Source organism: Humulus lupulus, chromosome 4 (genome assembly GCF_963169125.1).
Source record: "Humulus lupulus chromosome 4, drHumLupu1.1, whole genome shotgun sequence".
NCBI lineage: Eukaryota > Viridiplantae > Streptophyta > Magnoliopsida > Rosales > Cannabaceae > Humulus > Humulus lupulus.
This window is the reverse complement of record NC_084796.1, coordinates 4,649,646-4,661,496: the sequence shown is the minus strand read 5'-3', so window position 1 is coordinate 4,661,496 and position 11,851 is coordinate 4,649,646. Positions and strand designations below refer to the sequence as shown.

At 37.3% G+C, this 11,851-nt stretch overlaps 1 protein-coding gene and 1 long non-coding RNA gene across 2 annotated transcripts; both read right to left on the bottom strand.

Moving 5' to 3' along the window:
- Positions 1 to 6,103: 6,103 nt before the first annotated feature.
- On the bottom strand, positions 6,104 to 6,536 carry LOC133828785 (uncharacterized). The gene is made up of 3 exons (XR_009891319.1): positions 6,437 to 6,536; positions 6,278 to 6,318; positions 6,104 to 6,158 (listed from the first exon to the last, which is right to left on the bottom strand). It is a non-coding gene; the product is annotated as an uncharacterized LOC133828785 (long non-coding RNA).
- Positions 6,537 to 7,043: 507 nt separating this feature from the next.
- On the bottom strand, positions 7,044 to 9,105 carry LOC133830936 (protein XRI1-like). The gene is made up of 4 exons (XM_062261057.1): positions 8,494 to 9,105; positions 7,585 to 7,640; positions 7,362 to 7,484; positions 7,044 to 7,237 (listed from the first exon to the last, which is right to left on the bottom strand). The coding sequence occupies exons 1-4, from the start codon at positions 8,511 to 8,513 to the stop codon at positions 7,044 to 7,046; spliced, it is 393 nt and encodes a 130-aa protein (XP_062117041.1). The 5' UTR covers positions 8,514 to 9,105.
- Between the last annotated feature and the right edge of the window lie 2,746 nt (positions 9,106 to 11,851).

Below are 11,851 nucleotides of genomic sequence, written 5' to 3'. Positions count from 1 at the left end.
CGACAACTCCAAGAATCTGGAAAGGTACAAGAGGACGACACTCCGGTGTTTTTATAACTTCTGGAAACACAATCAGGGTGCCGACTTCAGCTATCTTTCAGAAGATGCCAGGACTGCTGAGTTGGCTCGCTGCACTGCTCAACTGGCTGAAGAGGAGGCAAGAGCAAGGATCCCTGCTTCCCCAAGCCTTGCTGGTGCAGAAGAAGAAGGGGTCGTTGAGGACGCGACCAATCAGAATGATGATAAAGACCCTCCTGCTCCCAATGCCTCTTAAGCTTTTTTATTATTTTTCTCTTTCTTTTGATCACACGACCCATGGGTCGTGATGTAAAGACAATACCTTTTTTGATTTCGCTGCATGGGCAGCAAACTTTTCTTTTTATTTGAACAATTACATCCAAGCAGTGATGCTTGCGGTGTAAAAGATTGCATCATGATGCTATAATATTTTCATTTATTATAACACTTGTCCGTATGACCGAACTTAGCATAGTACTTTGGCTTGAGTTAACAAAATATAAATTTTGAAAAATACTCTAAGTACCTTAGCATGCTTTCACTCATTTTGTTCATGTGTTTACATACCTTATGGTACGCTTTGTTATCGATGTGCCTTATATGCCCCCCAAGTGATCGAGGAGCTTTAGGTCCTTGGTCACTTGCCTTGACCATGACCTGTTCGAACATTTCTGCTCGGGTGAAAAAATAATACTTGTCATACAGCAAAACAACACACGTAATGAACAAATACTTGTAAATGTAAATTCACAAAGGTTGGCAAGAATGACTGGCTGCGCACAGTCCCTTATAATCTCGTATTAAAAATGGACTAAACATGTCTTTACGAGTGATTCTGAAATAGAATCTTACATATACGAGCGGTTAGCCATACAACGTGGCTAACCCTCTTTGCAAAACTTGTAAAAAGTAAAATTTAATACAAGCCAGTCCTTTAAAAAGGGCTGTTTACTGATAATACTTGCGCAGGTGTTCTCCATTCCAATAACGTGGAACAAGATCTCCATTTAAGCGTGCAAGTTTGTAGGTGCCCGGATGAAGGACTTCTTCAATCTGGTAAGGTCCTTCCCAATTAGGTCCGAGTACTCCAGCAGTGGGGTCGCGGGTGTTTAAGAAAACTCGTCGTAGCACCAAGTCACCAACGTTGAATTTTCTTTCTTTAACTTTGGAGTTAAAGTACCAGGCGACTTTTTGCTGGTAAGCAGCAACTCGGAGTTGGGCCTTCTCCCGTATCTCATCAATTGAGTCTAGGGACTCCATCATTAGTTGGTTGTTCTGGTCCTGGTCGTACGTTATACGTCGATGTAAGGGGGGATCTAATTCGACATGCAACATCGCCTCATATCCGTAGGCTAAGGAAAATGGGGTATGCCATGTCGCTGTTCGGTGGGACGTTTTATACGACCAAAGGACCTCAGGAAGCTGCTCTGGCCATGCTCCTTTAGCTTCTTCAAGTCTTTTCTTCAGGGTGTCTTTAAGAGTTTTATTCACGGCTTCGACCTGCCCGTTTGCTTGGGGATGCGCAACTGAAGAAAAGCTTTTAATAACTCCATGCCTTTCACAGAAGTCGGTGAATTAGTCACTATCAAATTGGGTTCCGTTGTCTGAAACTATCTTTCGGGGCAAACCATAGCGGCAAACAATGTTCTTGATGACAAAGTCAAGGACTTTCTTGGTCGTTATGGTGGCGAGTGGTTCATCTTCGGCCCATTTAGTGAAGTAATCTACTGCCATGACTGCATACTTTACTCCTCCTTTCCCCGTAGGTAGGGATCCAATCAAATCTATTCCCCACACCGCAAAAGGCCACGGGCTTTGCATCTGTTTCAACTCGTTTGGAGCTGCTCGTGGAATCTTGGAAAATCTTTGACATTAATCACATCTTCGTACAAACTCCATTGAATCCTCATTCATAGTTGGCCAGAAGTAGCCTTGCCTCAGAATCTTCTTTGCCAGGCACTGCCCCCCAGCGTGCTCCCCGCAGAAGCCTCACTACAAGAAAAAACAGTATTCATAACACTTAAAAACTGCTATCCGGGACTATTGATAACACTTCTGAAAATGCTAACATAGCCCCTGTTATTAAAAGTCTAGTCTTTTCTATAACAGTTTTTGAATGTTATGTTCGATGTTATCTTAAACTATTCAATAACACATTTTTAGGTGCTATAATATTGAAATAATAACATTTAGATAGAGTTTTTGGTTATAAATTTGAAATTTAATCGTATTTTTTTCATAACACTTTTCAACTGTTACATTTGATTATTTTGATAACATTTTTAATTTGTTATATTATATAAACCATAACGATTTTTTACGCTTATAATATGTTTCTAAATCATAACATATTAAAAGTCTAGTAATAAAATTTTGTTACTTTAGTGTGGATAATATATTTTAAATTTTATTTTGATAAGTATACTTATAAGGTATTTTTTTTAATTAAAATATTTTCATTATTGTATTTTGATAAAAAAAAAATCAAAATTAATCATAAAATGTAATTCTCAATAGATTGATAAACCACAAGTATTACATTAATCAATAACTAATTCAAACCATGAATATGTCTAATTCATGAGATCTTAGTTCTAACTTAAATTTGAAAGCATAACATAATAAAGTAATATAATCTTGAACATTTTTTACTTTAAAAATGAAAAACAGAAACATTACAAAATACACAAAAATAAACCATGCATGAAACTTGCTCCATCCTTCAATTCATCATCCAACCAAGTATACTTGCTGCTGAAGTTGTTTGTTGCCATCTGAAGCTCTCTAAATTGAAATCTCCTCAGGTTTCCAAGGCAAACCTCCTCATGATGTTGCTCTGAATTTTTTTAAAACACTGCAAAATTTAGTCAAATAAACAGTATGGTAATAGTTCAAAAGCTTGGCATCTATCACTCTCTAATCCAGTGAGTCAACGAGACCTCTTCTATGCTCATATAAGTTGCATAATAATTACAAACTTTTCCACAAAAAATGAGCAAAATGAGAGCTGAATAAAATGACTAAAAATTAATCAAAAGAAAACAGAGAAAAACTATATACACAGGTACATACATACATACAATGTGTAGTGACTGAAACATATTAGTATTATATTTAACTAAATATCAATCCTAATATAGCTGAAACATGATTAGTGAAACAAAATGATTAGTGAAAAAGATGGAAATTTGCATTGGCAGCTGTTGTTATATCATGTCTTGTGATAGTAGTTCTTGGTTCATATGCTTGCTATTATGCACTTAACAGAAGACACAAAAAGAGTAATAAAGATTTTGTTCAAGCTTATCTAAGAGTTACTTGCTTGTCTTTTTTATTTTTTATTTTTGTTCTCTACTTAATCGACAGCTTGATTCCTTATTCAGGGAATAATGAAAATCTCTGGAAAATTTCTCATAAGAACATCAATGGAGATGATTCAACAGATCAGGAGTTTCCATACATTGATTTGGCTTCCACAAAAATTTCTACTAACAACTCTTCTGATTCAAACAAGTTAGGAGAGGGTGGTTTTGGCCCTGTTTACAAGGTAATTAATAAAGTATTTCTTTATTATCTTTTTTCAATCTGAAAAAGAAGTCAACATATATAGGATTACACAAAAACAAAATGGTTATTTGCAGGGGGCACTAAGAGATGGAAAGGAAGTGACAGTGAAGAGGCTCTCAATATGTTCTGAGCAAGGTTCAGAAGAATTCACTAATGATGTTCTACTGATATTGAAACTTCAACATTACAATCTTGTTTGATACAATATTAAAGCACTATTAATATTAAAGGACATAAATATTATATTCGTGCATGGTTTATACTACTATAGCAAGCCAACGAGTACCAAATTGCATTATTCTTTTGTACCAAATTGCAACTGACAACTTAACAGCCACAATGACAAATTTCCCATATCAGATTATCAAATCAATTTCAAAAAACAAATCAAAATATATATTCCTAATTAACAAGCAACAAAACCAGAAAAAAAAGCTTCGAACAACTAAGAAAATCAAGAACACCGGATTTACAAATGAAAGAAAACTTATTGTAAAACTTCTAACTCTGTCTAAATCCAAAACAAACAATCAGAAATACATATAACTTATTTGGCCATTTTATTAAAAAGAAAGAAAAAAAATGGGAAAAATACCAACATAGAGAAGGGAAGAGAGAAATACAAAAACAAACAGATATGGAAAAATGGACTTTCAGTCAAATAAATCAAAGATCACTTTAACATACATTTTAAATCAAGTTAATGGTACTTTAGCACTTTAGAAAACACAATCAAAACTATGGGCCCTCTTAAGAGAAGCTACATAAACATTCAGCACATACATTGAATATAATAACTTCAGCATTGAGCCTAGGAAAGTTGTGTATGTGCATGTAAAAACCAATAAATCAGATAAACTCAGACTGCTAGATCATTTTGTAAGTTATTTTAACAAAACAAGAAGACAAAACAAATAAACTCTTACTACTAAACAATTACATAGTGAACTGAGCTAGTAAACGATTATCCTGGGCAGAAAGTTTCTTTTTGCTAATACTGATAAGCCTATGATGCAATAAAAGTTTAACTTCAGCAGCTAAACTAGAAGCAGACCGAGAGCAATGATAAAAAACACAGCCATTTCAATTCCTCCAAATGCAGTACACTAGTTGCAGAGCATAAAAAGCATAAAAAATGTAGAGCATAAAAACATAAAACAAAACTAGTTGCAGAGCATAAAAAATACCACTAACAGGAGCCTGAAACAGAGATCAAAATGTAGCTGCAGGCAAGCTGTAAACAAAAGCAAACCCTACAAGCAAACAAAATTAACAGAAAACAGATGGAAATACTGAATACACCATAACAGAAGGAAATACTAATCATTTAAATGTCGCAATCTAAAAAATGGGGGACCGCCATTGATTAAACTAGAAAAGTCTGTCGCTCCTATGAGGGAAAACAAAATCAGAAGACAAGAGAGAGAGAGAGAGATTAGAAGAAATACGTACCATCGAGCCTACACCTCGCCTTTCCAAGCCCTGCCACCATCAAACCTCACAGACACTGGTGCACCTGCAAAACAGAAAGAAATAAGCATAGCTAAGTGTCTAAGTCATTTGTAATTTATATTATGCACCCAAAAGCAAGCAATTTCTTCCACATCAATAAATTTATTGTGAAAAGCATTCTATAAATGAATAATAAATGATAGTATTCTCCATGAAACTAGAAAAGACTCAGATCATAACATTACATTATAACTAGAAAGATGCTACTTTAGTATACCATGAGAATCAATGGCTAGTTAATTACTTCTGATTTCAATTAAAAATGCATTCAAGCACAATAAAAGTTAAAGAAACCAACACTACTCAAGGCCACCAATTATAAAACTTTCAGTAAGGTTAATGTAAGATCTGGCTGATCAAATTCAATATAATTGAATATGTATGCAAACCGCACCAAATGAATCCCTCCCTACATATATTTACACACTGAAAGAATACGTGCGAGGTTTACTAACTAAAACAACTAAAATCCTAAGATACATGTCAAATCCAATGCTATAAACAAACTCTTATTTCTTTACAATCTCTAATAATAACAAAAGTATAACCTGATGAACTGTTAAGCAGCATTCTTTACAAGCTCAAGCCATCATAATGTGGTAGCATGACAGCCAATACGTGTATATTTAGATCAGTTTCATCTGCCTCACTGACCATCTTGTAAAATTCTGTCAAAAACAGAGAAAAATTTGACATAAAAATATAGCAAAACATAGATGAACCCTAACAGAACATAACTAATAACATAAATACACACAAATAGATTACAAATACATTTTTGATTGTTCAAGAGAATCAATTATATTTGTTCACCAATTTACATAATAAAATTGATAATAAAAAAATGTCAAAAGAACAGAGAAAACAACATCAATATTATTATCTCTCACATAATTCAGACTCAAAACAGAACCATTAATGGCTAATTTATTTTAAGAATTAACTACAAGCACCAAACGAAACCAAAACTGTAATTTAAATAAATAAACTTATCTTCTGTGGAGTAGAAACACGTTGTTGTGGAAAATTATTTTCATACTCGGGTGCAATCTCGCAAAACTCTACACCACCAAACAAAGTATACATGAGATGAGAGCGATCGAGGAGATAAATGTAGACCAGAAAACAATAGTAAAAGAAAAAAGGTACACGTTGCAAGAGACGACAAAGTTTCGTGTACCTGCGATATCAATTTGAAAATCAGATGTGCCAGAAGTATTCCTGAATTTCACATAACACAGCAATCCTTACACTTAGAAGTAGTTGAGAACCATCCAAACAAGATTTCAACCAAGGAAAAAATAAACATCCAAACAAGACTCAAATTAAATATGCATACATAGTATCAGAGCTGAAATGCATCTCATTATCATTAAGGCAATCAATAATCCATTCGTCCGAATGATCCAGGGTCTCATAACCAGAGGCAGACGCAGATGTATCTTCTGAAACAAGTTACACTAGATATGTTGAAAATCCAAACATTTTGTACGTATTATATTGGAATGCTTTCAAAAAGAAAAGAAAAAAGACCTGTAAATCCAGAGATCCAATCAGATGCAGAAGGTAAAGCCTCCTCAAGTGAATCAACCTCCTATAGAGCAGAAAAATATGAGACCTGCAGTTTGGGTACTAAAATCTCATCTAACAAATAAAATGCATAATTTTCACGAAAATCTTGAAACTTGACTTGTTCGACATAATAGAAGCGCAGGGCATTATATACCCACAGATAAACCCGTAGGAAAACTGTAAATCACCAGTGATAACACCTACATCAGCTTCACATAAAAATTAAAGAATCCATGAAGACTAGAGTTACAGATTCTGAAACTTTTTCAATACAAAAGAAGAAAACAACGAATTTAATTCAATTTATATGTTCAAGATCAAATGGGTCCAATGTGTAGTAACTCATGGTTTATAAAGTTCATTCTACTAAAACATTATAAAATGCTTTTAGTATGACAATCCAATGTAGAGGGATATTGCAAATGAACATTTAATTTAAGGAAGACGAAAGAAATCTCATCATAGAGAAGGGAGTTATCAAAGTCATCATTGGTAAACTGTAGCATCCGGCGCCTCTTCATTTGTGAAAAGGACTCCCTACATTCTTCAACTTCCTTGTTCATAGTATCTGAAACCCACTTAACAACATTAAAAGAACATATATAGGGCATTAAGTTGCAATTCTAGAAAGTTTAAAAAAATGTCAATGTACATTGTGGAAGAGAAGTAGGAAAAAAAGAACATATATTAACCTTTATGGTCAACATGGTATTCCAAATCCATGCAGGCCTTAACTGGGGTTATTTCCTCATCAAACATATAAGAAATATCTTCTTCATTCTGAGCCACTCCATTCCAAAGACCTTCAGACATGACTGCTCATCAGTCATACCATGAAATAGTTAAATACCAAATCAGGTATCTTTCAAATATGTCAACAGTTATTAATTTTTTAAGCCACATTGTGGAACATACCGTAATTTGGATCCTTTTGGAAATAACTATCCTTTTGCCAACCCCATTGCGCACTTCTGCCCATTTTATATCATAACATGAGAAAACAACAAGTTCAATTAAAAAAACATAGATGAACAAAGTAAATAAAAGCCATGGTCAAGTAAAAGGACAAGGCAAGTGCATAAAACAAAGCTCAGAACCTAAATTACAAATATAGCTCATTGAATTGAGCTACTGCATTTCTATTCTACTCTATATACCTTTAGCTGGAGAATATTACAGAAATGAAAAGGGTTGAATTCAACATCAAACCAATCAGCAAAACCATGACCTTCACCAAAATAGATAACCATTCAGTGGTGAAGGACCAATCAACTCATTCAATATCTTCCATTTAGGCAACTGAAGCACAACAATATATCATTTGAAGAGATTATATATATATATTACACACAAGCACACAAAAAAATAATACAAAAAGTAGCAGTGGAAATTGGATCCAGTACTAGCATTCCAAAATGAAGAAGGAAAATAAAAAATCAGTAAAAATAAAAGGACAATGCTCCAAAAAATGCTTACTAAAAGGGTATCATAATCCAAACATAGACCATTAGATTTACGTGATAAAAGGGCAAAATAAAAGGCAAAAGCAAAATGACCCAACAACCAAATCACATAGTCCATTCATTCATTTCCACTCATTCTCCTTAAATTTGCAGATTAAGTCATATTCATCTCCACACATTTAACTTAAATAAAAAAATCTTAAATACAAACCGAACCATAGATATCAAGAAACCAAGAATCAAGTATAGTAACCACAACCAAGAACAAACTAAAAAAAAATGCAATTCGAAGAAAAACCCAGATACGAAAACCGATCATAGATATCAAAAAATAAAAATAAAAAAAGAAAGAGGGATTTACTTGTCGTTGTCGCAGTCCATTCGCTGAAGCAACAAAGCGATGAACAAGTCCTTCTTCACCACAAAACCAGAGAGAGTCAGGTCAATCTTGAGGTCTCCTCCTGCTCTGACCGTATGAGAAGAAAAAAGTAGCCATTACGGAGAAGGAGAAGCCATCTGGGTATTCTGGGTATGAGGCGTTTGGGTTCGTGAACGGTGATGAAGGTGTTTGGATTCAAGCTCAGAGATGAGATGGAGAGTGAGGCGGTGATGAACGGTGATGAAGGGGAATGGGTTGCTAGCTCAAAGATGAAGCTCAAAGACGAGAGTGAGAGATGGAGACTTCGTGAGGCGGAGAGACGAGACGAGAGTGAGAGATGGAGGCTGAGAGAAATTTTTCGGGTAACTTAGATTTAGGGATTAAAATTTGGCAGATGAGCCTCAAAAAAAAAAATTCATTTGGCGCCTGAGGTTTATTCATATGGCGCCAAAATAATATATTCCGTGTGGTTTTAATCCCTCACCATTAATAGCACTTCTAAATATATGCTATTTTTTAATGTAATATATACAAAAAATTGTTGTAGTGCCTTCATGAACCTCTTTCATGAGTTCCTTAGCTTTTCCTGGTGTAACGCATCTGAGTAGTGGCATCGAATATCCTCTTCGGTACATAATACCATCGACCAGTATGTATCTAGCGGCTCGCCTTTGTAGAGTTCTGGCTTTGTTTCTATCGGCTGGCAGCACACCACTCATCAGATACTCCAAGTAAGGTGCCATCCATGTATCCTCCATTCGAATCTCCATATTGGTCTCAATCGCTTGTATGTTTGGCTCACTCAGTCTTTCTACTGGCACAATGTTCAAGGTGTCATCATCTTTCGCGCTCGCAAGTTTTGCTAAGGCGTCTGCGTTTGAATTTTGATCCCGTGGAATTTGCTGAAGGGTATATTCTATGAACTGAGCTAGCAGGTCCTTTGTTTTATTCAAGTAGGCCACCATTTTTAAGCCTCGCGCTTGATATTCTCCTAGAACTTGATTCACCACCAGCTGTGAATCGTTGTAAATATCAAGCGTCTTTATGCTCATATCTTTCGCCATCCTCAATCCAGCGAGGAGTGCTTCGTATTCGGCTTCATTATTTGACGTGGTGAAGTCGAACCTAATAGCGCAGTGAAATCGATGCCCTTCCGGCGTTATCAATATCACTCCCGCTCCTGCGTGGGATTCGTTAGACGACCCATCCGTGAATAACTTCCACGAAGGAGCTTTCTCTTGAGGCTCAGGCGCACTAGGCTGTTTGTACTGCTCGCTGTCTGGGAGTTCGGTGAACTCTGCAATAAGGTCGGCCAAGACTTGTCCCTTGATTGCTACTCGCGGTGAATAAGTTATATCGAACTGCCCCAGTTCGACTGCCCATTTTAATAATCATCCAGCCGCTTCTGGTTTTTGGAGGACTTGCCGAAGGGGCTGGTCAGTTAAAACTGTGATAGGATGTGCTTGAAAGTAGGGGCGTAACTTTCTAGAGGCCAGGATTAAACAATATGCTAACCTTTCAATTGGTGGATATCTCAATTCTTCCCCGATCAGCCTCTTGCTGACTTAGTAGACTGCTTTTTGTACGCCTTCTTCCTCGCGCACTAGTACCGCGCTAGCAGCAACTTCAGTAACCGCCACGTAAATAAATAAAGTTTCCCCTTCGATCAGCTTTGATAAGATGGGAGGTTGTGCCATATGGGCTTTCAAGGCCTGGAATGCTTGCTCGCAGTCTCCTGTCCATTCGAACTTCTTATTTCCCCTAAGTAGATTGAAGAAAGGGACGCACTTGTCTGTTGACTTTGAAATAAATCTACTTGGGGCTGCGATTCTCCCGGTTAAACTTTGTACATCTTTGATCCTTTCTGGTGATTTCATATCGATCAGGGCCTTTATCCTGTCGGGGTTGGCCTCGATTCCTCTCGAATTTAAAATGAACCCCAAAAACCTCCCTGATCCAACTCCGAAGGTACATTTCAGGGGATTTAACTTCATTTAGTATTTGTTCAATACATCAAAACACTCTTGTAAATCCCTTACATGTCCTTCTGCTTTTTAAAACTTTACCAGCATGTCGTCCACGTATACCTCCATGTTTACTCCGATCAGCTCCTTAAACATGTGGTTGACTAGCCGTTGGTAAGTCGCACCTGCGTTTTTTAGTCCGAAGGGCATTACTTTGTAACAATATAAGCCCGTATCGGTCCGAAAGCTGGTGTGATCCTCGTCGGGGGGATGCATGCTAATATGGTTGTAGCCTGAATATGCATCCATGAACGAGAGGATTTCATGCCTTGCAATTGCATCGACCAGCTAGTTGATTCTTGGGAGTGGGAAGCAGTCCTTTGGGCAGGCTTTATTGAGGTCTGTAAAATCCACGCAGGTTCGCCATTTTCCGTTTGGCTTGGGAACCAGCACTGGATTGGAGACCCATGATGGATAAAATGCCACCCTGATGAACCCATTCTCCTTTAATCTTTCAACTACTTCTTTTAAAGCCCTCGATCTATCCTTATCGAGCAGCCTTCTCTTTTGTTGCACGGGTGGAAAAGTTTTGTCTATATTCAGGACATGGCTGATAACTGCAGGATCTATCCCAGCCATGTCTTCGTGTGACCAGGCGAAAACCTCCTGGTTCTTCCGCAAGAATTCCACTAGTGTGTGCTTCGTGGTGGGCTCTAGGTTTTTCCCGACCTTTACTACTCTGGTCGGGTCTTTTTTGTCGAGTTGGACCTCCTCCAGGTCCTCGACGGGTCCAACGTTTTCTTCAAAATCCCCATAGCGAGGATCTAAGTCTCTATCCTCACTTTGGGCAACACCCTATTTGGTGACTCCATCACCGGATTGGGCTTGTGTATCAATCGCCATCTGCAACTTATCTGAGGGAATGCTCTTTGGCGTTCCGTTCTTCGCCTTTGTGATTGAAGCGTTATAGCACTCCCTGGCTTCCCTTTAGTTTCCCAACAAGCGTCCTACTCCTGCGTCCATTAGGAACTTCATGGCTAAGTGCCACATAGAGATGACGGCCTACAGATCAACTAGTATAGGCCTCCCAATGACGGCATTGTATGCCGAAGGACAATTGACCACTACAAAAGTGGCGAGTAATGTCCTTGTTACAGGCGATGTACCCGTCGTCACTGGTAGTTTGATCAATCCGGCGGGGGCGAGTCCTTTTCTAGAAAAGTCGTATATCGTTTGGTTGCAGGGCTCCAGGTCCTTAACGGACAGTTTCATGCGTTCCAGCGAAGACTTATACAGGATATTCACAGAACTTCCCGTATCGACCATCACTCTTTTCACCATCATGTTGGCCATTTGGATGTCCATGACCAGCGGAT

Bases quoted from the DNA above. Each gene is read 5' to 3' on its own strand.
- LOC133830936 (XM_062261057.1), bottom strand. From the start codon at position 8,513: ATGGACTGCGACAACGACAA. The intron at 7,641-8,493 runs GTAAATCCCTCT...TAAAATGGGCAG, and splicing joins ATGGACTGCGACAACGACAA to AAGTGCGCAATGGGGTTGGC. The intron at 7,485-7,584 runs GTATGTTCCACA...ACTGATGAGCAG, and splicing joins CCAAAAGGATCCAAATTACG to TCATGTCTGAAGGTCTTTGG.